This window comes from Acartia tonsa, chromosome 7, assembly GCF_053477335.1.
Source record: "Acartia tonsa isolate MP-2025a chromosome 7, ASM5347733v1, whole genome shotgun sequence".
Classification (NCBI taxonomy): domain Eukaryota; kingdom Metazoa; phylum Arthropoda; class Copepoda; order Calanoida; family Acartiidae; genus Acartia; species Acartia tonsa.
In genome coordinates this window covers 45755439-45780444 of record NC_137266.1, presented here as the reverse complement: position 1 = coordinate 45780444, position 25006 = coordinate 45755439, and the positions used below count along the sequence as shown (strand labels likewise).

Sequence of the window (25006 nt, the reverse complement as noted above, 5' to 3'; positions counted from 1 at the left end):
TCTGAAGCTTAAGTTTTCAATAAATGCTGAAGTCATTGAGTTTTCCTAAATTGAGAAGCTTCAAATAGGTCCCATAGGTTTTTTTATTTCATATTTAAGCTAGCCTTGGGATGGGTTTAGTCTAATTTCTTCATCCTAGTTAAATATAGAGCATTAATTTGAATGAACCAAAATAACACTTTTAGTTGATAAATACAAAACTTTCTTTCCAAAACTCAAAGCTCTTTTTTATTTACAAATTATAATCATTACAAAACACAATTCAGTATATAATTGCGGATCTGACACAAATCTTGCTTTTACAGTAAGACTGACGAACCTAATTTCAAGAGTATCTGAACTTAAACAAGATATAGTTGATATTGTAGTATTGGTTTGTATAGATAAGAAATGTGTCGACACCATTCTTCTAAATAGCCATCATTATTTGCAACACTCAAAACACTACAACATAAAAACAAACAAAGGTACAGGTAATATGTTTCAAAATTCAGTGGGGATGAACAAACTTCGGGTATAGTCCTTTTCGTATATAACATCGCCGCTTAAGGGGCGTTTCGTAGTATTTTCACAGTGGCATTTAATAGGTTATTTTAGGTTATGTGATTGCCCAGCAGGGTTAGAGCTCCTCCCCCCTCGCAGAGTCTAGAAATAGGAGAAAAGCTACTGTGAAAATACGACGAAACGCCCCTTAACAGGTGATGTCACGAAAGGGACTATACCTCAAACTTCTTGAAGAAGAAGAAAAAGTTATTATATGCTTATTGTAGGTCAGTTAGGTTAATACAAGGTTATAATATCCCCATAGGGATATTAAGTCGTAGGAATATTGCCCTGCATGGTTAAATCCTTAAAGGAAAGAAAGATGTTTTGGCGGTCAAAATTTAATTAGAGTGGAAACAACCTATTTTACTTACCTTTTTATCTATGACTCAAATAGTCTTTATCAATACAAGATACACTAGCCATGGATAGATATAAAAAAAACTAGATAATGTTTTTAGGGTCTGTTTTATATTGATTATCCAGATAGTTGGATCTGTGCTTATGTATGTATATCTGTTACTATTTTGGAGACGGCTGTATAGGCAAAATCTGTTTTTAAGAGCTAGTATCAATACTTGGCTACTGCGATTTTGTTAGGGGAATATATGGGGAAAATCTCTATATATTTTTTTAATGAACGTTTAAAGTTGCCTCCCAAGTTGTTTTTCTTACACTTTTTATACAAACATTAAGCAAGTCGGTCAAAAATCAAAATTGTAGAAGGAAGACGTTGCCTATAAAGCTTATTATGGTCACAGTCTGATAATGCATACCCAGCAGTTCAATCATGGAGTTGATTGTCTGCTTCTACTTTCCACCTTGTTTGGAAAGAACAAAAACCATCCTAATGTGTAGAATTATCAACATTTAAAAATTAAACAAAAGATAATCTATTAAGATATTATGATATATTTAATTCATCTAAAATGAGGTAGACAGGTTTTATTTAAAAGAACATGTTAAACAGAGTCAAACGCTCTCCAGAAATCGAAAATCTTTATTTTGTTGCTTCCCTTTGATCCACCTAAACAAAACAAAAAAGAATTAGTGTTTCTTTCATACAGCAAGGATAATTTCATTCTTTACAGAACTAGCTTAGTTTTAGAAGCAGTGATGTGCAAATGTTTTTTTTAAAGTGGGTGCGTGGACTGAACTAGAAAATTTTGACACTCAACATAAACCAAATTTTAGTGGGGTGTTAGTTATATATGAGGTGTCCTTTCCCTACATAATCAACATACTAAGAAATCAACAAAGTGTCCTTAGAGAGGTAATTTGAGACTCGTAGCGCAGAAATATTTTCAATACTCACCTTCCACAAAATTTAAGGCAGTATGAATTTTGAAAAAAGAACATTTAACTAATATAAATTCTATATTTTTTAAAGGAATAAATTTAAAAGTAAAACAAAAAGAAACAGTAAACTGTTATGCAGCTTTAAGTATTACTGTCTGCTAGACTAAAATCTATAAAGTTTCTAAAATTATGTCTTTTCTTTTCAAATATATGTTTGAAAGTTTTAAAATGTTGAGATTTTGTAATAACAGAAAAGAATACACTTTAATTAATTTTACTTTTGCCTTCCTGTTCTATCATATTACATTATGTCTTTATTGTAGGATCAGAATTTTTTACTGTAAAAAAAAGAATCTCTGAAAACCTCGCTCAAGAATATAAAGCAAAGCGGGTAAAATGTAAATATTCTTTCAGCTATAAACCCTTGAAATTGCATATCGAATGAATGACAGGGTATATTTGACTTAAACATTATTGGTTAAGTTAAGAAAACTTATTCTTATCAGAGAGGGAAGGAAAATTGGGCTGTTTATCACTCTGGTTCCCAAAATTTATAATAACTTTTTTTTATTCGTTATCTCATTAACATTGGGGGTTGGTTCATATAATTAAGTGTTCAAATGTTTGAACTTCTAATCGAATCTACAGACAGATATTTTTGTTTATCTTCATTGATGATTTCCATAAATTTATCAAACAATGTCTTATTCATTTAGATCCCTGAATTCTACAAATAATTTTTTTCTTACGATAATGTTCACAGTATCGTACTACATATGATATAAATATTTCTATCCTGCCATCTATCATTCTAATTTCATTATTTTACAACGTTTTTCAGACATGGAATAAAATTATTACAAACTTTATATTTTGCTAAAATATGAGATTTTTACCTGCTTTTGGTAAAAGTATAATTACTGTGGATAAGTATTAATCATCATTGTCAAGTAATAAGAATTTTTAGCATTGCAGCTGCACTGTAAATACGACATTCAGTATGTCTGTCAGTTCTACCGAATCCAATTACCTTAATCCATTAGGGGAAATTGATACGTCTTGCCCCCCCCCCCCTCGTTTTTTATAATGTGTTTAAGAAATAAAAGTGACTTTTAATTTTAAGTCTCAAAAGAGAAATATGGATCTTCACTTTACTGGCGGCCACAGGACCCTAGAGGGTTGTCCAGGTTAAGAGTAAATATTATTTTGGCGAAATTAAAAGTACAAAAATTTGAAATTATATTAACTGGTATACAAACCATTTTTAAGTTTCAAGCATAGAGGTCTAAAAAGGAAAAAAACCTGAATAGGTACATAAAATTACCCCCTCCCCCCCAAAAAAACCTCTGAAATCCAACTTTTTACCCTCCTCAAAATAAAAAAAACTTGAACGTCCCTAGTTCCTGGTATGATTCTGCAGGTCCAGTTTATATGAATGAGTCCAAAATTGAATTAAAACATGTAGTTATGGCAAATAATTTAAACGGTATGTTCATTCAATAATATTAAAATCTTATCTGTGTAAAAGTGGGTATCTCAACATTCGAATGGAAAAGTATTTTATAATTATAATCCAACTCCCTGCAACGCTTTTATATAAGAGAATAAGATTTTCAAAGTCAAGGATATTAAAAGTACAATTCTTACATTTATCTTCTAAAGAATACTTTCTTTATTTATCGTTTAGGTAAAATAATTAGGTAATGGCAAAACAATTTTCTTTGTTTGTTCGTATGTAACGCTAATGTGATTATGTCTACTGCTATATAAGATTTCTGAAAATTCTCCTTTCAAAAAACCCTATCAGCCACGTGACGTGATAAAAATAAGGAAGATGAGAGGATAAGTGGGAAAGAAAATCCCTAAAAAAGAGATGGATAATCCCTCATTTGTATAACGTCACATGGCTGATTATTGAGACACTTTTTGAGACACAGCCATCCAGGTGATCTTATTAAACAAAATGAAACGTTACCTATGATAGCGTAATCATTAAAAGATATTATGGGCAGACAGCATATTCCAATTTTCTCAAGATCCATACTAAAATTTAAGCTAGGATGATTTTCTTTGTATTAAAATTTGACAGTTTATACTTTACAGTATCTATATAATCTATATTCCCTACATTAATTATGCAATCTATTAATATACTACAGTAACTACACAGTTTAGACTCTACAGTATCTACAGATTTTATATTCTATAGTGTCTATACAGTTTATCTTCTACAGTATCTGCTCAGTCTATACTCTACAGTATCTATACAGTCTATATTCTTCAGTATCTTCACAGACTAGACTCTACAGTATCTACACAGTCTATACTCTACAGTATCTACACAGTCTATATTCTACAGTATCTTGACAGTCTAGACTCTACAGTATCTACACAGTCTAGACTATACAGTATCTACACAGTCTATACTCTACAGTATCTACACAGTTTAGCCTCTACAATATCTACACAGTCTAGACTATACAGTATCTACGAAGTCTAGACTCTACAGTTTCTACACAGTCTATACTCTACAGGTTCTACGCAGTCTAGACTCTACAGTATTTACACAGTCTAGACTCTACAATATTTACACAGTCTATAATCTACAGTATCTACACAGTCTAGACTCTACAGTATTTACACAGTCTAGACTATACAGTATCTACACAGTCTAGACTCTACAGTATCTACACAGTCTAGACTCTACACTATCTACACATTCTAGACTCTACAATATCTGCACAGTCTAGACTCTTCAGTATTTACACAGTTTAGACTCTACAGTATCTACACAGTTTAGACTATACAGTATCTACGAAGTCTAGACTCTACAGTATCTACACAGTCTTTACTCTACAGTATCTACACAGCTTAGACTCTCTACTATCTACACAGTAATGACTCTACAGTATCTGTAAGTCTATACTTTACAGTATCTACACAGTTTAGACTATACAGTAACTACACAGTCTAAAGTTTGTTATTATTTGATTTCATTCTTACCTGAATAAAGGAGGTAGATAATCTGTATGATTTTTATTTAATTTGTTTCTAAGAATGTTACTAACATCAAACACGTCCATATTATTGTGATTATAGGCACCTTAATAAACAAAATATATTTTGGTAAAATTAATGAACAGTCATTTTGTGCTTGCTTGATTTTAGATGTGATTTTTATCTCAGATGGTTTTGGCTGCAATTGAATTCAAGGCCATTTGGTAAAAAGTTGGACTATAGTTATTAGTGCAGATCGGATGGTGGCTTAGGCTTTGATTACCAAAATTGGCGATTTTGAAGGATTACCAGTGATCAACAGGGTATTTTGTGTGAAAGTCACCATTTTATAACATTAAGAAGACGGTACAAGTTAAACCACTCTGAAAATATGCTTTACAAAATAGTTTGAAAAAAATGTAAATAATACTTATATTACCTAAAACTGCTCCATTAAAAATGAGATTTGGTCTATTTTCAGTCCTGAAATAAATGATTGATTAGAAAAATGATGAATTTCTGATTTAAAATAAATCTGTTATTAAAAGAATAACCACCCTTTCTCCATGGAGTTAATATATGAATTATTTTTATTTCTTTAAGTAAAAAAAAGTGGCTATATTATAATTTACTTACTTGAATAATGGTAAAGATGATTTATCCATTAAATTGATAACATATATAACATTATTTATTGTGGACGCAATCACTTTGTCTGTATTATAAAAGTTATTCAAAAACTTAAACGGATGCTTCTCATTTGACAATGAAATCTATTGCTAATATTATTTACAACTTTACTAAAGATGTGTAATGTGTATTACAGGGATCTAAAGGGATCTGTACACCCCCAATGAAGATGCACAAAATTACCCCTTCTGTAAATTACAAATATTGGTTAAAACGTTTGGACACCCAACTTAGTAAACCAATAAAAGTTATCAAGATTTGTAAGACAATGTTAAGAAAACGTTCATAAAACTTTGGTAACTAATGTAATAAACAACCCAATTACCCCTCCCTTCCCGTTTCTTACTGAACATATAAAAGAACAATAAATAACTTTTTTTTCCTGAGGAAATGAAAACAGCCTTAAAAATGTCTTCTTTCATTGTAATCTTTGTAAAATCTTGAATATTTGTTATATCTTCTACAGTATTTCCATTTTCATCAAAACTCTTACTTCTTTCTTTATTTAATCTAAAAATATAAATTTGTACACAGAAGAATAATGGGTATTTCATATGTTTTTTAAAGTTTGTATATAAATGTATTTGTCTTTAATTGTCTGATTCCTAATCACTGCAACAAAAAAAATATTTAACTAGTTGGTAGGTTTTGTGATTATTCATATAATATAAATCTTGTAGAACTTTTTCCAACACATATTTATCATATATTAATTTTTAAAAGCGAAGCTTTTCTATAATTTTTCCATTGATTTAGGCAAGTTAGAATTGTCCTATCGATTTCAAACTTTTCGTGATGATTCCTATAGAAGTTAGGTACGAGTTAGATTTACTTACACTTTTCATTCGTTCGACTTTTAACCATTTACAATCTGATTATTCAGTTCTGACACTTTACAAGTTTACATGTGTTAATGTTCGTTTGTTCTACCGTTTCAGAGCTTCGCTTTTATGGATGTTGTCATCCTTGTTAGTCTAAATTTTGAAGGATGCATTAAATTTAAATTTGGAAGATTTAGGTATTTGTTTTCTTATCCCCACAGATTGATATTTTGAAAAAAATATTATATATAAACAAGACTTGTTTTTATAATATAATTTTGTATCTTAAATGATTCATATGTACTTTTTTTGTATCCATAAAATTAATTTCCTTTATAATTTTCCAGCTTTTGACATAACAAAGGATACTATATGAAAAGACCATGGGCGATGAATTGATACATAAAATTATGTAGACAAAATATACTGATTTGGCAGTTTCGATACTACTATCAAGATTTTAATAAATGTACCCAAAGTTTGTAATCCAACGAATTAGAGAATGGGGTTAAGATGATTGGAGTTCAAGATGAATCTTATTTTAGTTCCGCTCTGACTTTAACAAAACACTTAAAACTTGTTTTCATATATGTAATGTAATATGTTTTCTCGTATTCATTCGAATCCGGTGGACAAGAACCGGCTCTCATCCATACGACACTTCGGCACCTCGCGGCTAAAAAAACTGGTTTTAATCCGCGGAAAGCTGTTTATAATACTTACGAGAAATAACTATTCTTATATTTTGTGTAGACCAATTAACATTCTAAATATATATGAAAGATATAGGAAAAGCTAAGATAGTTCTTCCCTTCCACCTCCTTATAGAAAATATTTATCTCTGGTATTAAAGAAGTGAAGAAAAAGTGTTAAAATTATAAATGAACATATCTAATGTATCTATCCTATCTTGAAAAGCAGTAAGGTTATTTTGCCACGATTTCAATTACTATTGAACTTTTTAGGTTCTCCTTTTCTGGCAAGCTTTACATAGGTCCTGTAATGGTTTTTGGCTATTCAATTTTTAATTTAAGGCTTTATGCTATTTTTCAGCCCCCTTTGAGGACAGAGCCTCTACATTCTAGGGACAGAGCCGCTAGTATGTGAATAATACACTAGCCAAATTAATTAGTACTGTAACACACAAAGGAAGGTTGGAAAATGCAATAGAGATTCAACTTCTGAAGGTTATAGAGTCAGTCAAACCAACTGCTTTAATGGTAACTCTGATAAATCTTGCTACTTACTATTTTTTGCGTTCATAGCCTTCAGGCCTGAATTTGATAGTTGAAATTAAAGTAAAATTTAGCTTTATGGAAAATTTAGTTTTTAAAGTTTTACTAATTTTAATTTGTTTTATAATATTAGGATTTTCATTTGTGGCATTTGTAGGTATTTACTAACTTTCTAGAGAAATTTGAAACACTACAAAAATTCCTAAAACTGGTATGATTCACAAATAAGTATTTTTAAGAATAGTAAATTAAACCCTGAAAAGTATTTAGATTGAATAATTAACACTATTACAAAAATTGAAAAATATATTCAAAGTATTCCAAAATTTTGGGGTTACATATATTAATTTTTTTGCTTGGGATAGTCTATTCTTCCGCTCATAGGTTTTAAAAATGTACAGTATCAACATGAATCTTCCCTTAGAAGACAAAAACAAAAAGTCAAACAAAGAAAATATACATACAAGTCTGTATGGAAAGCGCCGGAAAGTGTTATGTGTGACGTCATAAAAATACGTCTAGAAAGTAAGGATAAAAGGAGAAGTTGAAAAGGAAACCCCTAAAAAGGAATAGCTTTAGACGTATTTTTATGACGTCACATATGACACTTTCTGCATGATTAACCTTCTAAGATGTGTATTTCAATTATGCGCATGGTCTCTATACCTAGAATAATTTCCCTTTCTTCTCGTTCACACAAAAGCCTACACACAGATTACGTAGAATACCTTTATTTGGGCAGGCAAAATAAGATAGGTATATCATAAAATAAAATAAGATATTAGATTAAAACTCATTTTGTTAGCCACTAGTGGCCGAAAGCCCCGGGCTAACAAAATTGGTATTAAATTAATATTTTTTTGTTATTAGTGGAAAATTGTTTGTAATACGATGTTATACATCATTTTCCAGTATGACTGAGTACCGGTTCTAAATCAGCGGATATTATTTGGTTTCGAGGACATATTGGAAAACCCTATTTAGAGTTTATAAGCAATAACAAAACTTTATTGGTAGCATTGAGAGACTTTTGATACCTAAAATGGTAGTTATTGTCAAACCTTTTAGATGTTATGGTATCAATGTAAGATTTGCTATATTAGAGTCAAGTTCAATTATGTATCCTTATACTAGAGGCTTTAATAATGGTAAACATTGTGGCTATATTGAGTAGGAGACATGAATAGTTTTTAGAATGCCTGGATCCCTAAACAAGCGCAGCTCATAACAATTTCCAGTTGGGAACTCAATACTTAAGTTATACAATTAAAAGGGTTAGATTTATATTTAAATTTTTTTTTGTAAAGTAGACATAGATCTTCCGAGTAACACACATACATTAAAAATTATATGAATTTTTATATTTCTCACTGTCAGTGCAAATGTATACATTTATTTATGAGTAAAAATATGTTTATTCCTTTACCAATGATTTCTGCCCTTTCATTTATATAACTAATTACAATTTATATGTTAGAGAGAGAATGGCGCTCTGTAGAAAATAGTTTATGTAGTTATAGACTGATTAAGTCGAGAACTCAAGACCGACTACGGTAATAGAAACGGATTTTTACATATTTATGTTCTTTTAGGGATAAATTAACTAACATGAAAGATCTATAGTATAGATGTATATACAGATAACTACCTCAACCCCATTTCCAAAGACCTTTTTCGTCTGCTAGCAAATTATTTTTGGAAGTGTTAATATTTCCGACACTTTTGGCTGATATTAAAAAACCCAATTGAGAGTAGGCATTGGGATTGGGAAATACAGTTTTTTTAACTTCTAGTGTTTTACTCTGATGCTGTGTTAATATTTCCAACACTTTTGGCTGATATTCAAAGACCCAATTGAGAGTAGGCATTGGGATTTGGAAATACAGTTATTTAACTTCTAGTGTTTTACTCTGATACTGTGTGAATATTTCTGACACTTTTGGCTGATATTTAAAGATTCAATTGAAAGTTATCACAGGGTCCTCGTCCCATAAACATACAGTTATCTAACCCTTGTCCCCAAAGACGTCCAAGGGGAGAGGTAAAAGGGTGATTACCCCCCCCCCTCCAATGAATTTGGGGGTGCCGTAGACACCCCCAAACTTCTGGATTTTCAATTTTACCCCCCCCCCCCAAAAAAAAAAAAATCTCCTCTATGATGTAAGGATTACCCTCCCCAAAATGATCTTGGGGGTCCCCCAAAATTGTTATTTTCAAATTTTTACCCCCCCCCCCCCCCCAATGAAAAAGCTTGAAAGCCCCTGCCTGTCCCCTCTATTGTTCTACTTTTTGATAAGATTCCTAACATACTTATTATTAAGGCTATAAAAAGAACAAGTGATTACATGCTCTATAATAACTCTAATGTATCAAAAAAGAGAATATTTTAACATATGTATACTGAACTATACTAATGTTGTAAAAACGTTTTTGGGTTATTTACTTTTTCTTACATATATAGTATATATGGATCTTGGACAAAGTAGCCTCGGACAAAGTAGCTTCGGACAAAGTAGCTTCGGACAAAGTAGCTTCCGGACAAAGTAGCTTCCGGACAAAGTAGCTTCCGGACATTTACTTAAGAAAAGTAGCTTCCTAAACGACAAACCTCCTAATGCGACATCTTTTAAGTAAAACCCCCTAAAAACTTTTCAAGTGATATCACATTTATTAAGTGTGAGGTAAGGGTCGATATTTTTAATGCAAGGTTGTATCGGGTTCGAAACCATGCCGTTGGGTAGCCAACACAGACTTTGGGACAACTGTCGGACGGATTTTAAATTTCACCCTGTAGACAAAGTTATTCAAGAAAGAAATTTCGGTTTTGAATTTCGTCCCTGTGTGTTTTATCGCCATATTGGATTTTATTGTTCAACTTTTTTAACAGCAGTGGTGGATTTTATCTTTTAATTTGGAAGATTTTTTTATTTAATAACTTTTGAAAAATTTTAGGACGTTTTACTTTTATTTTCAATAAAAAATTAGAAGTTAATGTACATTAAACATTCATACATAGGTTAGGTTAGGTTAGGTTATAGGCAAGGGGGCCGAGCGCCCGCGGCTAGGCAGGCCAGGGGGCCGAGCGCTGCGGCCATAACCTTTATTACTATTAGAAGCTACTTTTCTTAAGTAAATGTCCGGAAGCTACTTTGTCCGGAAGCTACTTTGTCCGGAAGCTACTTTGTCCGAAGCTACTTTGTCCGAAGCTACTTTGTCCGAGGCTACTTTGTCCAAGATCCGTATATATACCTACATGTTAGATGTTATAGTGGTTTATACAGTGGATTTTATTTACACAAATCTGAAAGTTGAAAAACCTCTAATTTATATGACATCAATAAAATATGAAAAGAAAACCCAACCAATCAGACGGCCATACATTTGAACATTAACATGCTTAATATAGACATACTTACATTTGAACACTTAATATTATAGAAGCTTTACTTATATTGTCTCTCGAATCAATATTCCAAAAATAGAGATAATAAATCAATTTTGTAACTTATTTACTTATTTATTTACTTATTATTAACTTATTTATTTATTTTCTTATTTCTCTGGTTTTTAAATAATAGTAAAGAAACCTAAAAAAATCCTTCGTTTATAAGTAAATTATAATGAAGATTTATTTGCTTACCTTTGAAAATATTTGTATCAAACATGAAACTGTGGTAGGCGGCATACGGACAGGCCTTTTACAGAGTATGCTATGCTTCGCTGCTTATCAAATCACACCCCGGCGCTAATCCCAGCTTATCACCATTCTATCCAGCCCCCTCTGGGCATTGTCTACACATCATAAGTGGCGGTCAACCTGGACACCGCCGATAGTGGGAGGGGCGCTGCCCCTCTCTCCTTCATGCCCTCAGCAACCTACCCTTTTCCGGGAGATGTCTATCTTCCCCCCTTATGGAAGCCTACCACTCTACTGCTCACCTGAATGGGGCTCCGCCCCATCTCCCCCACACCCTTTCTACCTAACTTATTTATCATCTATTTTGTATATAAACGAGTAACCTTATTATAAATGCATTCAGTTCAAATATATCTCTTTAACAGTAACTACTTGTAGTTTCTTTAAGGCTAGGGGCTCTTTTGAATCGAACTCACGTTGTAGGGTTAAAACGCTTCACCCTACCACAAAACGATGTACTAAAAAAAGTATTTACCTTTGGTGATAAAAATTTTTTTCAGACCATATCAATATTTGATCTAATAAAAGTTATCTCTTGTTATGAATTTTAATTGAACAATTAATAGCAAATTTTGTTTGACTGACCAAAGTATATAGCAGCTGAACAATCAAAGAACAAAAATATTCAATTATATAAAAAAGTGATTTTAAAACTTCATGGTTAAAAATGTAAATTATTAGGTTTGATATTTCAGAAATTTTTATTAAGAAACCTTAGCTTTTTATCTTTGAGATAATATTTTCCTTTGTTAAGCGTAAAGTTTCCATAAATAACAGTAACATCTTGAACATTTATTTTAACAGGTCCATTTGATATGATCTCTGAACAAAGTGGCCATATCTTCATTGATGAATTTTCTCTAAAAAAAAAGATAAATCATAATTAAATTATAGAAAATTAACGTCTAATGCTTTGCTTTTTTAGAATAGTGATTTATTGCCTCCTATTATATGAGTTTTATTTTAATATTCACGGAATATTGTCTGTAATACGATTCCATACATGATTTTTCAGTGTGGTTGAGAAACGGTTTTAATCCAGCGGATATTGATAGGTTCCGACGCCATACTGTTAGCCCATAACGGTAAAAGAGGGGTAAATAAAATTAAAAGTTATAACTGTATTACTGTCTAAAGTTCAGTATTAAAAGAGAGAACCAATTTTTTGGCCCTCTAGCTCTCTCAGAAGCTGAGATAATATAGAAGGGGTTTACTTAGTGAGTATTACTTTACCTAAGACCCTTTATAGACAGAAATTAAGACACTGTTAACATACATTAGTTACCTTAAACAGAAATAGTTATCGGTAAGTTCAAACTCAAGAACCACTTCGGATCCATAGGTAAAAACAGGCTCAGTGTTATTGTACCTAAAATAACAGGAATCATTATGTCTGTGCAAGCCTACCAAATTTGTCAAAAAATAATATTGATATGGTTCTCTGCATAAAATAATGGACTTTTAGCAGAGCACGGCAGACGTAGATAAGCCAAGGTATAAGGTATAACCAACAAGCGAAATAAATATAAAATAATATTTGGGGGGCAAATGGAGAGGTCGTCAATTTTACGATGTGTTGCCCCCCAACGACAGCTGAAAAACACATATAGGTTATGTGATTTTTTCCCGAATTAATTTCAGTGTTGGTATAAGCTGAGAAAAGCTTCGCGTAAGTTGCTAATTTAAACCAATTTGTCGGCAGGTTTTAACAATTTTATAGAAGCATAAACACTATTTACCTACTCCATAGATTAATCATAAAGAAAGGAACTCTTGAAAACAAGTGTGTTCCATCTTCTATGGATCCAACAGACAAAACACATACATGGCTAGCCGACAATTTCACCTGGAATTAAATATAAAATCATTTTATTAGTCCTTAGGGCAATACTATTTCTTAGCTGAAATTTGATTAAACTATTTTCTACCGTTAATCAATAGATATAATATATCTAGATAGGCATTTTTGGTCAATCTTAAAAATGGACATTTTGCAGACATAAACAATTTTATATTTTTTCAAGAAATAGTGCGATGAATTTTTTTGACGATATAATTTTTATGAAGCTAACTTTATACTAAGAAATTAAAATATTCAAAACTAACTTATTATGTGGTTTGTCATGAGCTTCACATTATACGAGGAAAGAAATTGTACACATTATAATTTACCCAAGATGAGCTTTATCATAAGATTTGCGACAGTTAGAAGCGTACGAAATGAAAAAAAATATGCTCTTAAGTACTCAAATCTGTAAAATGTTTGAACAAATGACAGGTCTTGGATGTACCGTAACTATTCTCCTCTTGGCCGATTTAGACAATTTATATTCATTAAACCTTTTGAAATTGAAAATTGAGGGTAGATAAATCTATCATCAATTCTCCTATCACTGCATCCATGGATGCCCTTGACTTTACCTAATCCATAAGTTGATCCTTCATGGTTCGACTAAAAAGTGTCGCGAGAGATTGCAATACTCTTTTAACTTTGTATAGACCCACCATAAATATTTGGAATTTTTTTTGAATATTCTCCTGCCCCTTTAAATCTCCTTTGTGTAATTACAAGTTGCAGGTAATATTATTTTATCGCAACGAATTACAGTCAGATTTCCACGGAGAGTAAACTGAAAAAACTAAAAGATTACTTCCAGTTTTGTTGCCCAAAGGTCTGTGCCAACAAAACTGGTATTGATTTTATGAGTTTTATTTTATTGTTCAAAGAAAATTGTCTGTAATAAAATACCATAAATAATATTTAGTATGGCTATCCATAATTCAGCAGATATTCAGGGAGTAAGGGAGGGGACAATGGATCGAATATTCAATTTTTAGAAGTCTCAGACTTTGGGGACTGGCTTTAAGGGAATGTGCAAGAATTTAGCAGTTTCTGACTGAGTTTGGGGACTTGCGCATGAAATGCCGCTACTCGTTATGTATGTTTTAAATATTGCAGACGGGGAGAGGGGAGAAGGGAGGTGGGGGTAAGGGGCAAGGGAAATAAACAGAATAAAAAGGGGCAGTCATATTCTTGCTAGCAGCTGGCCGGGTCCAATAATCTTTTAATATAAAAATCACACCAAAAAACCTCAATATATTTCATCAAAAACAAGTTGTGATTTCACTTTACATGACGCTATGGAAATCTATTATTCAATTAACAATCCCTTTATAATTTCCTACAAATTTATTGGATTAAACTGTATTTCATGCCCTTTCTTTGATAACTCTTATATTGAATTAATTGTCCATTGTCCCCTCCCTTACTCCCTGGCAGATATTAGTTTGGAAGCCATGCTGGAAAAATTTATTTGTCTGGTAATTAAAAGGGTACTTCTAAACAATGTAGGAAATTGTGGAGTAAAATAAAGTGTACCCATATAAAATACACATATTGACATGTAAACACTGATATCACCTCTAGTAGCCAAATATCTTTGATAACTAGATGCTTAGATTGTAAATTTAGCCGGAGAAGAAAAATTTAATGCATTTCTATAAATTAATCCACTTCAGTTAAGTTTCTTATCTATTTTGTATTCACAAATCCAGACAATACCAGCGTGGGAGGGAAAGAGCATTTCAGTAAAGTATGTTGGTATCCAAGGTTTAATAATCATGTGCTCGCATTCGTGGACATAAAAACTGCAATTATATGACCTAATTTGTCCTTCTGTATCACGTCTAAAAGTGAAATAGAATTCATTTTCATGAAGGACGCAAATTTCTTACTTCTTTATATTATTGATTTCTAATATATGTATTTCTTAGTCAATGAAAGGTACTTTAGTTGTATCTTTGGTATGATAATCAACTAAAGAGGCTATTAGCCATCTGCCAATAGTATTATATATCTATACATATAATGGTGTGTAATGTCTTTTGCATAAAGCTTTTTTCATATTTTCAATTAAAGTTCTCTGAATGTATTACCATAACAAAAAATGCTTCGTTACATCATAAACATTAGAGGGCGAAGGGGTTAACTAATTGTTTTGCCTATCCTATTGACCTTGTGCCGACTCTCAATTGGGACTTTATAAATCAACCAACGGTGTCGGGAATATTAACACATCCAAGCAGCAGAAAACATTTTGCTAGCATACGAAAAAGGTCATTGGAAAAGGTGGGAGGTAGTTGTCTGTATATACATCTATACTATAGATCTGTTTCATTAACCAATCTTCATTTTTAATAATGTATTTTTATGAAACACCTTGCGTTTAAAAAACTTGGCGGAAGCTATAGCACACCATGCATGCCAATACATATAACATATTGTTATCTACTTTAAAATGTATAAGTATAGATGTATACGCCAGACAACTATCTGTATACAGTGTTAGGGACCTTTTTCGTCTGCTAGCAAATTGTTTTTTTTCTCTTTTGTAGCGACTTGACAGTGATGATATTTCCTACGCTATTGGCTTGTATTCAAAGTCGTCTCAGGGTCCCCACACAAAGTTATTTAACCCTTGCCTCCTCTATTACTTTACTTTAATATCTACTTATCTTTTTTCACTCTTTTATCCAAGATAAGTTACAAAAGCCGAAAACAAATTTGGTTTATATAAAGAAGTTGAACGAATTAAATAAATATCTTACATAAAATAGAAAGATACTCTTGTACTTCAAAACAAAATAATTGTAATAGAACTAAAATATTGAAATATATATTCCTTCCTGTATGTTTTAATCCAATGCTCTAAATGTATCTTAAATAATTGCATACAAGTAGCATACTATAAAATTTAGATGCCATCACTCTAATATTTAATTTACTCGCCTGTGAACTCATAAATCTATCACATGTGCCAGGTTTCACCACATATTCATTTATCACTTCTCCTAAAAGGTTAAAAAGAGCTTTACTAAAAAAACACCTCACATAATAAGTTATTTTGTTTATCACTAGCAGTTACGCCCCTAGAGGCTTAAAGGGGCCCTTGTGTGTGTGTTTTTTTAGGGGGGAGGGAGTCGAAATCTCTGTTGTTTTAAAATGGAAAAGTTTCGGCACCCATTTAGAAGGAAAGTGAATTTAGTTATACATCCTAGCGACACTCTAAAATAATTGTTGGTATTTATTTTCAAGTGGCCATTTATCCTAACAGGGTGGTGGTACCGTCAACCAATAGCTATAAACCTTCCTATGACCTATGATAAGCTAGACTGTAAAGGAGAACCAAATTGGCTTATCGGTCAGCAAGGTCCTTCTGGACAGACACACACACAGATCCTGTCACTTTTCTATAAGGATTTTACATAATTAAAATTTAGTTTATTATTGCATAAAAATAAAAAATGTCTGAAACCTGTATTAATATCTAGTGAAGCAGCACAGCCATTTGTATATCCAACAGCTATGCTGCTATTATCTGATAATATACTGGTTATCGACACCCTGAAAAATAAAATAATAATTTCTGTTTAATATTTTACAATAAGATGCAATAATATTAGAACAAGGATGACAACATCCAAGTAGCGAAGCACAAAAAAATCATTAATTGGATAAACTGACTAAGTAAGAAATAGAGCAGGTGTTCAATATTTATATGAAAGAAAAGAAATAGAGATAATATAAAAACTTAAAGACATATCACATATACTAGATGTACTTATGTCATAGGATATTTTATTTCAAAGTTCTGTTGTATATCGTTAATAGCATCCGAGATAATTACATTTCCTCATAGTGTTACAGAACTATTGTCTAACAAAGATAATTAAAGAGTAGCTTCGCAGATAAGAAAATAATTAACCTGCTTTGAAATTGATGTAAAGAAAAATTTCCCACACGCCATAAGTTCCGTCTGAAATAAAACAAAATGTATATTGAACTAACATTCCTATATTAACAAAAGCTTTGATGCTGTGAGTATTGGTGCAAAAAATGGGGACAAATTTTAAATTGCTTGACGGGGCTGATTATTTACGTCACAAGTGAAGGGAAAGAAAAGGGAAGGAGGAAAGAAACCCCCTAGAAAAGAGATGGGGGTATGACGTCACACGCCAAAACAATTTGAAATTTGTCCCCATTTTTTGCACCAATACTCACAGCATCAAAAGCTTTTCCAAAAAAAAAATCTCCCAAAAAAACTTTTAGATCTTCCAATTATGGCCCTCAGGGAAAGAAAGGGATTTTTATTTCTTCAAATTTTAGGGAGTGTTTATAAAGGAATAACTATTCACATATGTATATAAACCCTGAACAAACATATTATGCAAATCTGAATTTTCAAAATAGCAGCTTTATTATTCATTTAGGATGATTTTACAATATATATGAAATGTAGATGCCTCTTTTGGTTACAAAATTCCTTTGTTATTTTTTAATTAATCAGCACCAATAAAGCAAAAGATCTCAAAAACAGCATTTGGGGGAAATACTGGTGAACATATTATGCAAATCCGAAACAAAGCAAAAAAAGGGTTTTTTGGCACTTTTCTCCTCTTTTAAAGATTGATTATGATAGAATAATATTTTTTAAAGGGATTTATACATTAATTATTATGAAATATAGTATAAGGTAGAAATTAATGATTTTTCTAAATAAGAAATGTTTGAAAAAAATAAATTCGATCCCTATCACTTTAGAGGACAGCTGCTGACCCCCAGTCTTATGGATGAACCTAAATACATGTTAAAGATAAAAATTACGCTGAAAAGTATACAAAAATGTTTTTTTATGTGTTAAAAAAATTTATTTTAAAATCTTAATTTTGAGGATGATGACCTTTAAGATGCCCCTATTGGTGGAGATGGTGAGCCAAATGTTATCTAAGTACATGCCCATTAAAACAACTTGTCTATTAACCTATGTACCATTTTTTGTAGTCATAGCAGCCTCCAATGGAGCCTTCCAACAAGAAATATAACCATCTTCTAAAAACTACTGTACTCACCTTATGAATTGAAGTAAATAAAATTGCAATTCTTTTCTTTTTTAATAATGCTGGGTTGGAGGATGCTATAACTACAAAAATTGGATCATAGTTTAATATATAAGTTGTCATTTGCACTTTGATAACATTTGGCTCACCATCACTACCAATAGGGGCATCTTAAAGGTTATCATCCTCAAAATCAAAATTTTAAAATAGATTTTTTCAACACACCAAAAAACATTTTTGTATAATTTTCAGGGTAGTAGTAGAAAAATCATTAATTTCTACCTTATACTATATTTCATAATAATTAATGCATAAATCCCTTAAAAAATTATTATTTTATCATAATCAATCTTTAAAAAAGGAGAAAAGTGCCAAAAAAACTTTTTTTTTTGCTTTGTTTTGGATTTGCATAATATGTTTGTTCACCAGTATTTCCCCCAAATGCTGTTTTTGAGATCTTGTGCTTTATTGGTGCTGATTAATTAAAAAATAACAAAGGAATTTTGTAACCAAAAGAGGCATCTACATTTCATATTTATTGTAAAATCATCCTAAATGAATAATAAAGATGCTATTTTGAAAATTCAGATTTGCATAATATGTTTGTTCGGGGTTTAGTTATTAGATTAGTCTTATTTATAATTGTTGTTCTTAAACATTTAGGTCAAATATATTTTTACAATTGACCATTTCCGTTTTAATTATTCTTTAAAACATTTGCAATATTTCTTATTGTGGAAAAAAAGAAGTTGAAATAAATGTATGTATACACATCTTATTGAAAAAAATAAAAATTTTTTAAATTCTAGATTTTACAAATGCATACCTTAAAATTTCTTTTTGCTTCCTGGAGTCCCAAATATGGTGTCTAAAAAGTTTGTAATTATATTAGGTTAGGTAATAGGTTAATAGCGTTAGGTTGGGGTTAGGGTTAGAAGTTGGATGTCTATGCCTTTGTCTGTTAAAATATTAAAATTGGAAGCTTTGCAAGAATTCTTAAATTAGAAATGAACAAGGATAAAGAGATTAATTAACATCCCTTCTTAATCAATATTGGTTGATTGTAAATTTTCTTCCCAGGTATAACTTCAAAAAGACATAAATAAGTAGTAAGATAAAAAAAAATATTTTTTACCTAATAAAATTGTTCCATTTTTGAGACACTAATCTACTATGTTTCAGACTTTTTGGATCCAATCTTAATATAATTTGTTTTATATACATTTAGAGAGAATTAGAGAGTTACTTAAATTATTTTTTAGCATTTTTATTAAAGATAATCTCTTGTCGTAATTCAAATTACCAAAAGGTGCATGAAAAAACAACAAATAGATCGACGAACATACAAACTATTTTAAAAGTACCATCGTCAAAATATCTTAAAATGGATTTTGAATATAAAAAACTTTTTACTTTTATTTTCTTCATACCCAGCATTATATTTTTTACTATGTGATCCTATCTTTTTTTAGGCAAAACAGATTTTTACTGAATTCATAAAACCCTTTTTTATGAAATACTACGGAAATTTAATTCAACGCCTTATACATTAAACAAATTGATATTTTCTTACAAGTCTGATTTTGTCTAAATTTGTCATTGTTTTATCTATAATACAAAGTAGAACGATGTCTGTCTGTCTGTTTGTTTGTCTGTTTGTAACGAAGGATCTCGCTAACCGCTGAACAGATCGGGTTCTTCTTAACAGGGTAGCTTCTCATATGTCCCGGGAAGGTTTATTAATATTTTGTGGGAGGGTCGCAATCTCCCAACAGAAATTGCCCCTAGAAAAAAATTACCCCTTCACTTCCCCCCCAAAAAATTTTCAATTTCATTTTTTTTAAATTTCCCCCCCCCCCTTCCCGAAGTTTTTTTTTACTTATAAAATCATCTAAATTAAGAAAATTGGTTATCCAATTCAATTCCCCCCTCCTCAAGTGCCCCTAGAGTAATTCAAGAAGGGAGGGGATACTGGCTAAAGGTATACATCTATATAACTTTTTATTGTTGATCAAAGATACCAAACACAGAATATGACACCTGAGAATTGGATGAAAGATTTATTTTTAAACACCAATGCCCTCCTTAATCCCTAACTTTATCATCTATTAATAAAGCAACAGCAAATCGTTCATTACAAAACACGCATCTGACAAAGCAACAGTAGTTTTTAAGCTCTTTCAGTAATGTCGCTAGTTGGAACTAGATTCTAACCTTTAGACGCGAGTAATTTATTGTAATTATTGTTTCTTTGACATTTAAACAGCATTTAACTTTAAATAATTAATACCTGATAAAAATATCCGTTAAAACATGATTCAATCCTAGATTAAATAATATTTCCATTGTTAACAACACATTTTTTTTCTGAAATTAACCAATATGTATATTTAATTGACTGTTTAGAGTATTTTAGCAAATTAGATGTAATCTGCCAGCTTGCAAGTTAGTAAATACAAACAATCCATGATTTCTCTCAAAAAACCTGTAGATCACTTAAACTCAATTAAAATTAAATATAAAAGAATTTTGGGGTACAGTGTTTTACCTTTACCTAACCCTGCATGGCCAACGCTTACGTTGTACCAACCCAGCGGGGCTACCCAATATAATCTCACTTACCCTAAGTTAAAGCAATAAATAAACAAATGGTAATCTCATTCTGTGTGTGTGGGGGAGGGTGGCTTCTGTGCATAACAATGCCCTACAATTGCTTATTTTAAGGGCAGCAATCAGCCTGTGAATCAATTATATTTTGTATAATAAGAAAAGAAGATAACTGAATAAATGTCTATCACTAACTAAATAATAAACAAAACATATAAACAGTGATAGGGCAAAAGAAGAAAGAAATATATATTTTTTCATATATGGAAAAAAATATATTGATTATATCTGGTATATACTACTTCTATTATATAAGAGTAACATGATGTTTGTTTGTGTGTAGCGAAGAATTTCGCAAACTGCATAGCCAATATGTTTCTCATTTGCAGTGAATTTTCTTATAGCACAGGAAAGGTTAATAGCTATTTTTGAGAAGGGTATCTACACCCTAATAAAATAGATATTTTAGTAATTATCAATTTGAATTTAATTTACTAATCCTTATTTATATGTCCAATAGTACAAGTAATACTGTACATATGTCTTTAATTCCCTTTCATTAACCAAAATAAAAACACAGGGGATGGCAGTCGAATCCGCAGCTGTTCTTTCTGTTTAGACCCGCCAGGTTTTGGCAACCGCTACAGTTTAAGTTCTTTGAGATTTACAGCCGCCGCTAGGAAATTAACAATCTGCAGCCAAACCAACTTTTAAGCAGCAGGAAATTTGCGGCTGTCGAGCCCTAACAAAACTTGAAGAATAATAAACCAACTTTTGGTACATTTTGCTTTCTTGCATACGTGTCTTTTGTAAACTAAATTAGAACAAGGAATAGATCACTTGGGACGATTATTTCCATTAGTAAGAAATTATATTTAATTCGTCATTCACCTCAATATGAGAATCTGCTAGACATATAAATATAAAAGTATAGTTTTTGAAATGATAGTGCTTTAATTATGATTTTGCTTGATATAACGTCAAACGTTAACAGTACAATAGATATAGAGGTCTAGATGATTAATATCATAATTAAACTAATAGAAACAAAACAAATTAAACAATAGACAATGCAATGTTATTGGTTAGAAAGTGTACACATTTGGTGGGTAATTGTAGTAATTTCTTAAAATTAATTTGACTAGATATAAAAAAAGTTTTCTTCTGAAAAAAATTCTATTTAAGGTAGACGGATTATTTTGCCTTTTTATAAATCTAAGACAATAAATCTATTATTTTAGCCATTACCCATTAAAAAAGCCCTTTTCATACATACATACAAACAAAGTATAATTGTAGATTAGCTTTGATTATACAAAATTATCATGACAAGATTAATTGTCATTCAATGATTGACAAGAAATATATTTACAAATATGTACATTGTACCGCCTCATCAAATTAAAACACAATTAAATCTAAAGTAGCACAGTAAAGTATAGTTAGTTATACACTAAAATGTTGATATATATGAGTAATTTATGTCAAAGCTCTTTTTGGAGATATAATCAAAATTTTCTCAAATCTCTTTGTGCCATAAAACTACTGTGGAACGAGAGGAATGTAGATCATTTTAAGCACCGTTGTACTCTCTCTCCTTTAAAATGCAGCAAGTTACTTTATCTATAATTAAATATTTAAAAATTAAGAATCAGTATAACTAAAATATTAAGATTTAACAAACACAATATAAACATTAGTATCCGTACTGCTATACATACATATTTAAGATAGTACATGATTTAAGTATAAGTAGTACATCAAAGTGTGCATTCATTGCAGCAATATTATAATTACGAAGCTACTCTATATTATACCTTGTCTGTCCGTTAGTCTGACAGCCTGTAACGCTATGGGAACAATGTAATTTTCTCGAATGCTATTGAAGGTATATGAACATCTATACTATACTATCTGTCTGTCGTTTGGTCATGCTTCAAAAGATATTAACCTTATGGACGTTGTCATGCTTATTGATTTTTCAATCATTTTTGTAAAAAATAAGAGGTAGTGTTAGGGATGAGATTGAAGAAAAGGGGAAGGCTAAGTTTGTGCTATTGTAATAATATGCAGTCAATACATGTGCGAATTTTAGTATACAATTATTTTTATTTAGTTGGGGAACATCTTATGCTAAAACAAGGATAAGTAAATTCATAATATCAAATAGTATATGCTTAAATAAAAATACACATAAAATAAAATAATACAATAACATATTATTGTCCTTGATATTGAATGTTCCTTTAATTTAGATCAAATAATTTATTTTCTCGAATTCATTCGAATCCGGTGGATAGGAACCGGCTCCCATTCATACGAAAAAACTATGTCTAGCATCGTATTATATCCAGCTTTCTACGAATATAAAAAAAATGTACAATTATAAGAATAATACGATGCGAGAAATAACTATTATTATTTATGAAGCTATTTTCATTTTATTCTTTCTATGCTCTACTAAAGGACTTTTTTTTCTTTGTTTCTTTAACAAAAACAACTTTATTTACATCCTAAATTGAAGCACAATACTAGTTAATTTTAAACTTTTTTAATAAGACCTAAACAATATACAAAATCACGTCAAAAAGACGAATGCTTTCACTTGAAAACATCTCTAAAGACAATATTGACAGAACTAAAAACATAACATCTGACCAAAGACACAACTACAGCAGATTTTTTTTTTGAGAAAGTCATTTAAAAAAAAATTCATATTAGAATCTTTGCTTTAGTTCAGAGGTACAATGCAAAATGGGTGTGCTTGACTTATGAAAAAAAATATTTCTATTGCTTAATAGTTATTCATCTCATCGTATTATAGACAGCTTTCAGCGGATATTGAAATAAAATATTCTAAAACTTGTATTAAAACTATGATATTTAATTATTCTTTAAAAATTGTTTGTATTACGATGCTATTCATGGTTTTTCTGTTTTTTGAGAACCGGTTCTAATTCAGCGGATATCAATCGGTTTGGAAGCCTTACTGGAAAATTGTTTATCATTCTTTAAAATACAGATAATTGTTCTTGTTATCTGAATTTTGTGTTATTGTAAAAGCATTTTAAGATATGCCCAGAAAAAATGCAAAATATAGAAAACGTACTTTTATTATAATTAGTGACTTCGCCCCTATCCTTAGAGGAAGTGGGAGATTATACCTTGCATTTTTTGTTTCATTTTGGATTAAGGGGGGGGGGCGGTATTGTATCACCTTCGCGCCAAATAGCATAAAACCTGCACTAGAATATTATTAAACGATAGATTCAGTCAAGATCCTATTGCCAAATCTTTAGTGTATTACAGTTTGCTGTTCTGCTTTACCTATTTTTAGTTTGCTGCTGCTGCGCTTCTTATAAACATAGTTGTTCTAGTTTAATTTAGATCTATAAAAGTGTGTCAAAGCTGAAACATACTTTTATTTTAAGTGATAAAATGCGTAAATAGAAAAACAAGGATAACAACATCCATAAAAGCTAAGTACTGAAACGGTAGGACATACGGACATTAACATTTGTATAGTGTCAGAACTGAATAATCAGAATATAAATGTATATGAGTCGAAGCAAAATTGTAAGTAAATAATTAAAAAACTGGACATTTTATGGACATACTTACATTTTTAGGACTTGATTATAGAGTTGCTTCGCTTATAACATTATATTTTGTTGTCTCAGGAATCAATATACCCAAAATCAGATCAATGGGACGATTAGATTACATAAAAAATTGTTGTTAAAAAAGTAAAAAAATCAACATGTTTAAAATGGACGTACGGACATCCTGGTTGTGATTATAGAGTTTTCTATATCGTACTTAACTACTAAAGGAATCAGCATGCAAAGTTTGAAATCGATAGGACAATTCTAACATGCCTAAATTAACGAAAAAAGCTATACGTCACGGACTTACGGACCGACCCTAATTAGAGAAAAGCTTCGCTTTTAATAACTGGAGAAGCAGGACATGCGCAAATAGCATTGAAGCGTTTGAGAAAGACGCACGCGGTCAATGACTTCAGGAAAATGTTGTTACTTAGATCTTACACAAGATTTTGATGCGCTCTAATTAAGGGAAACTTACAGCTGGCTAATTAAAACTACCCGCTCCATTCACACCCTTTATCCCATTGCTTCCCTCCTACTGTATGAACAAACTGACCAATAAATTATATACGAGTTAGCAAGCTAATTTGACGACAATTTTTCCTATGTCAA

General features: G+C 31.1%; 2 protein-coding genes and 1 long non-coding RNA gene across 3 annotated transcripts; all 3 read right to left on the bottom strand.

The window, feature by feature from the left end:
- Positions 1-1439: 1439 nt before the first annotated feature.
- Positions 1440-5595, bottom strand: LOC145324339 (uncharacterized). Its single transcript, XM_080166950.1, has 5 exons — positions 5476-5595; positions 5279-5322; positions 4846-4945; positions 3818-3885; positions 1440-1570 (listed from the first exon to the last, which is right to left on the bottom strand). Exons 1-5 carry the CDS (start codon positions 5502-5504, stop codon positions 1506-1508), a joined length of 306 nt encoding a protein of 101 aa, XP_080023076.1. The 5' UTR covers positions 5505-5595; the 3' UTR covers positions 1440-1505.
- A 6431-nt stretch (positions 5596-12026) lies between these two features.
- Positions 12027-13132, bottom strand: LOC145324338 (uncharacterized). Its single transcript, XR_013881249.1, has 3 exons — positions 13022-13132; positions 12568-12651; positions 12027-12142 (listed from the first exon to the last, which is right to left on the bottom strand). It is a non-coding gene; the product is annotated as an uncharacterized LOC145324338 (long non-coding RNA).
- Positions 13133-14963: 1831 nt separating this feature from the next.
- LOC145324573 (uncharacterized) lies at positions 14964-20542 on the bottom strand. The gene is made up of 7 exons (XM_080167155.1): positions 20470-20542; positions 19315-19377; positions 19006-19047; positions 17048-17098; positions 16598-16686; positions 16072-16133; positions 14964-14969 (listed from the first exon to the last, which is right to left on the bottom strand). Exons 1-7 carry the CDS (start codon positions 20523-20525, stop codon positions 14964-14966), a joined length of 369 nt encoding a protein of 122 aa, XP_080023281.1. The 5' UTR covers positions 20526-20542.
- Positions 20543-25006: the final 4464 nt, after the last annotated feature.

Excerpts from the sequence above, each read along its gene's own strand:
- LOC145324573 (XM_080167155.1), bottom strand. The coding sequence starts at position 20,525 with ATGGAAATATTATTTAATCTAGGATTGAATCATGTTTTAACGGATATT. Across the intron at positions 17,099-19,005 it reads AAGCAAAAAGAAATTTTAAG|ACGGAACTTATGGCGTGTGG; the intron begins GTATGCATTTGT and ends GTTTTATTTCAG. Across the intron at positions 16,687-17,047 it reads TTACATCAATTTCAAAGCAG|GGTGTCGATAACCAGTATAT; the intron begins GTTAATTATTTT and ends TTTATTTTTCAG.
- LOC145324339 (XM_080166950.1), bottom strand. The coding sequence starts at position 5,504 with ATGGATAAATCATCTTTACCATTATTCAA. Across the intron at positions 5,323-5,475 it reads TCATCTTTACCATTATTCAA|GACTGAAAATAGACCAAATC; the intron begins GTAAGTAAATTA and ends CATTTATTTCAG. Across the intron at positions 1,571-3,817 it reads TAATGATTACGCTATCATAG|GTGGATCAAAGGGAAGCAAC; the intron begins GTAACGTTTCAT and ends TGTTTTGTTTAG.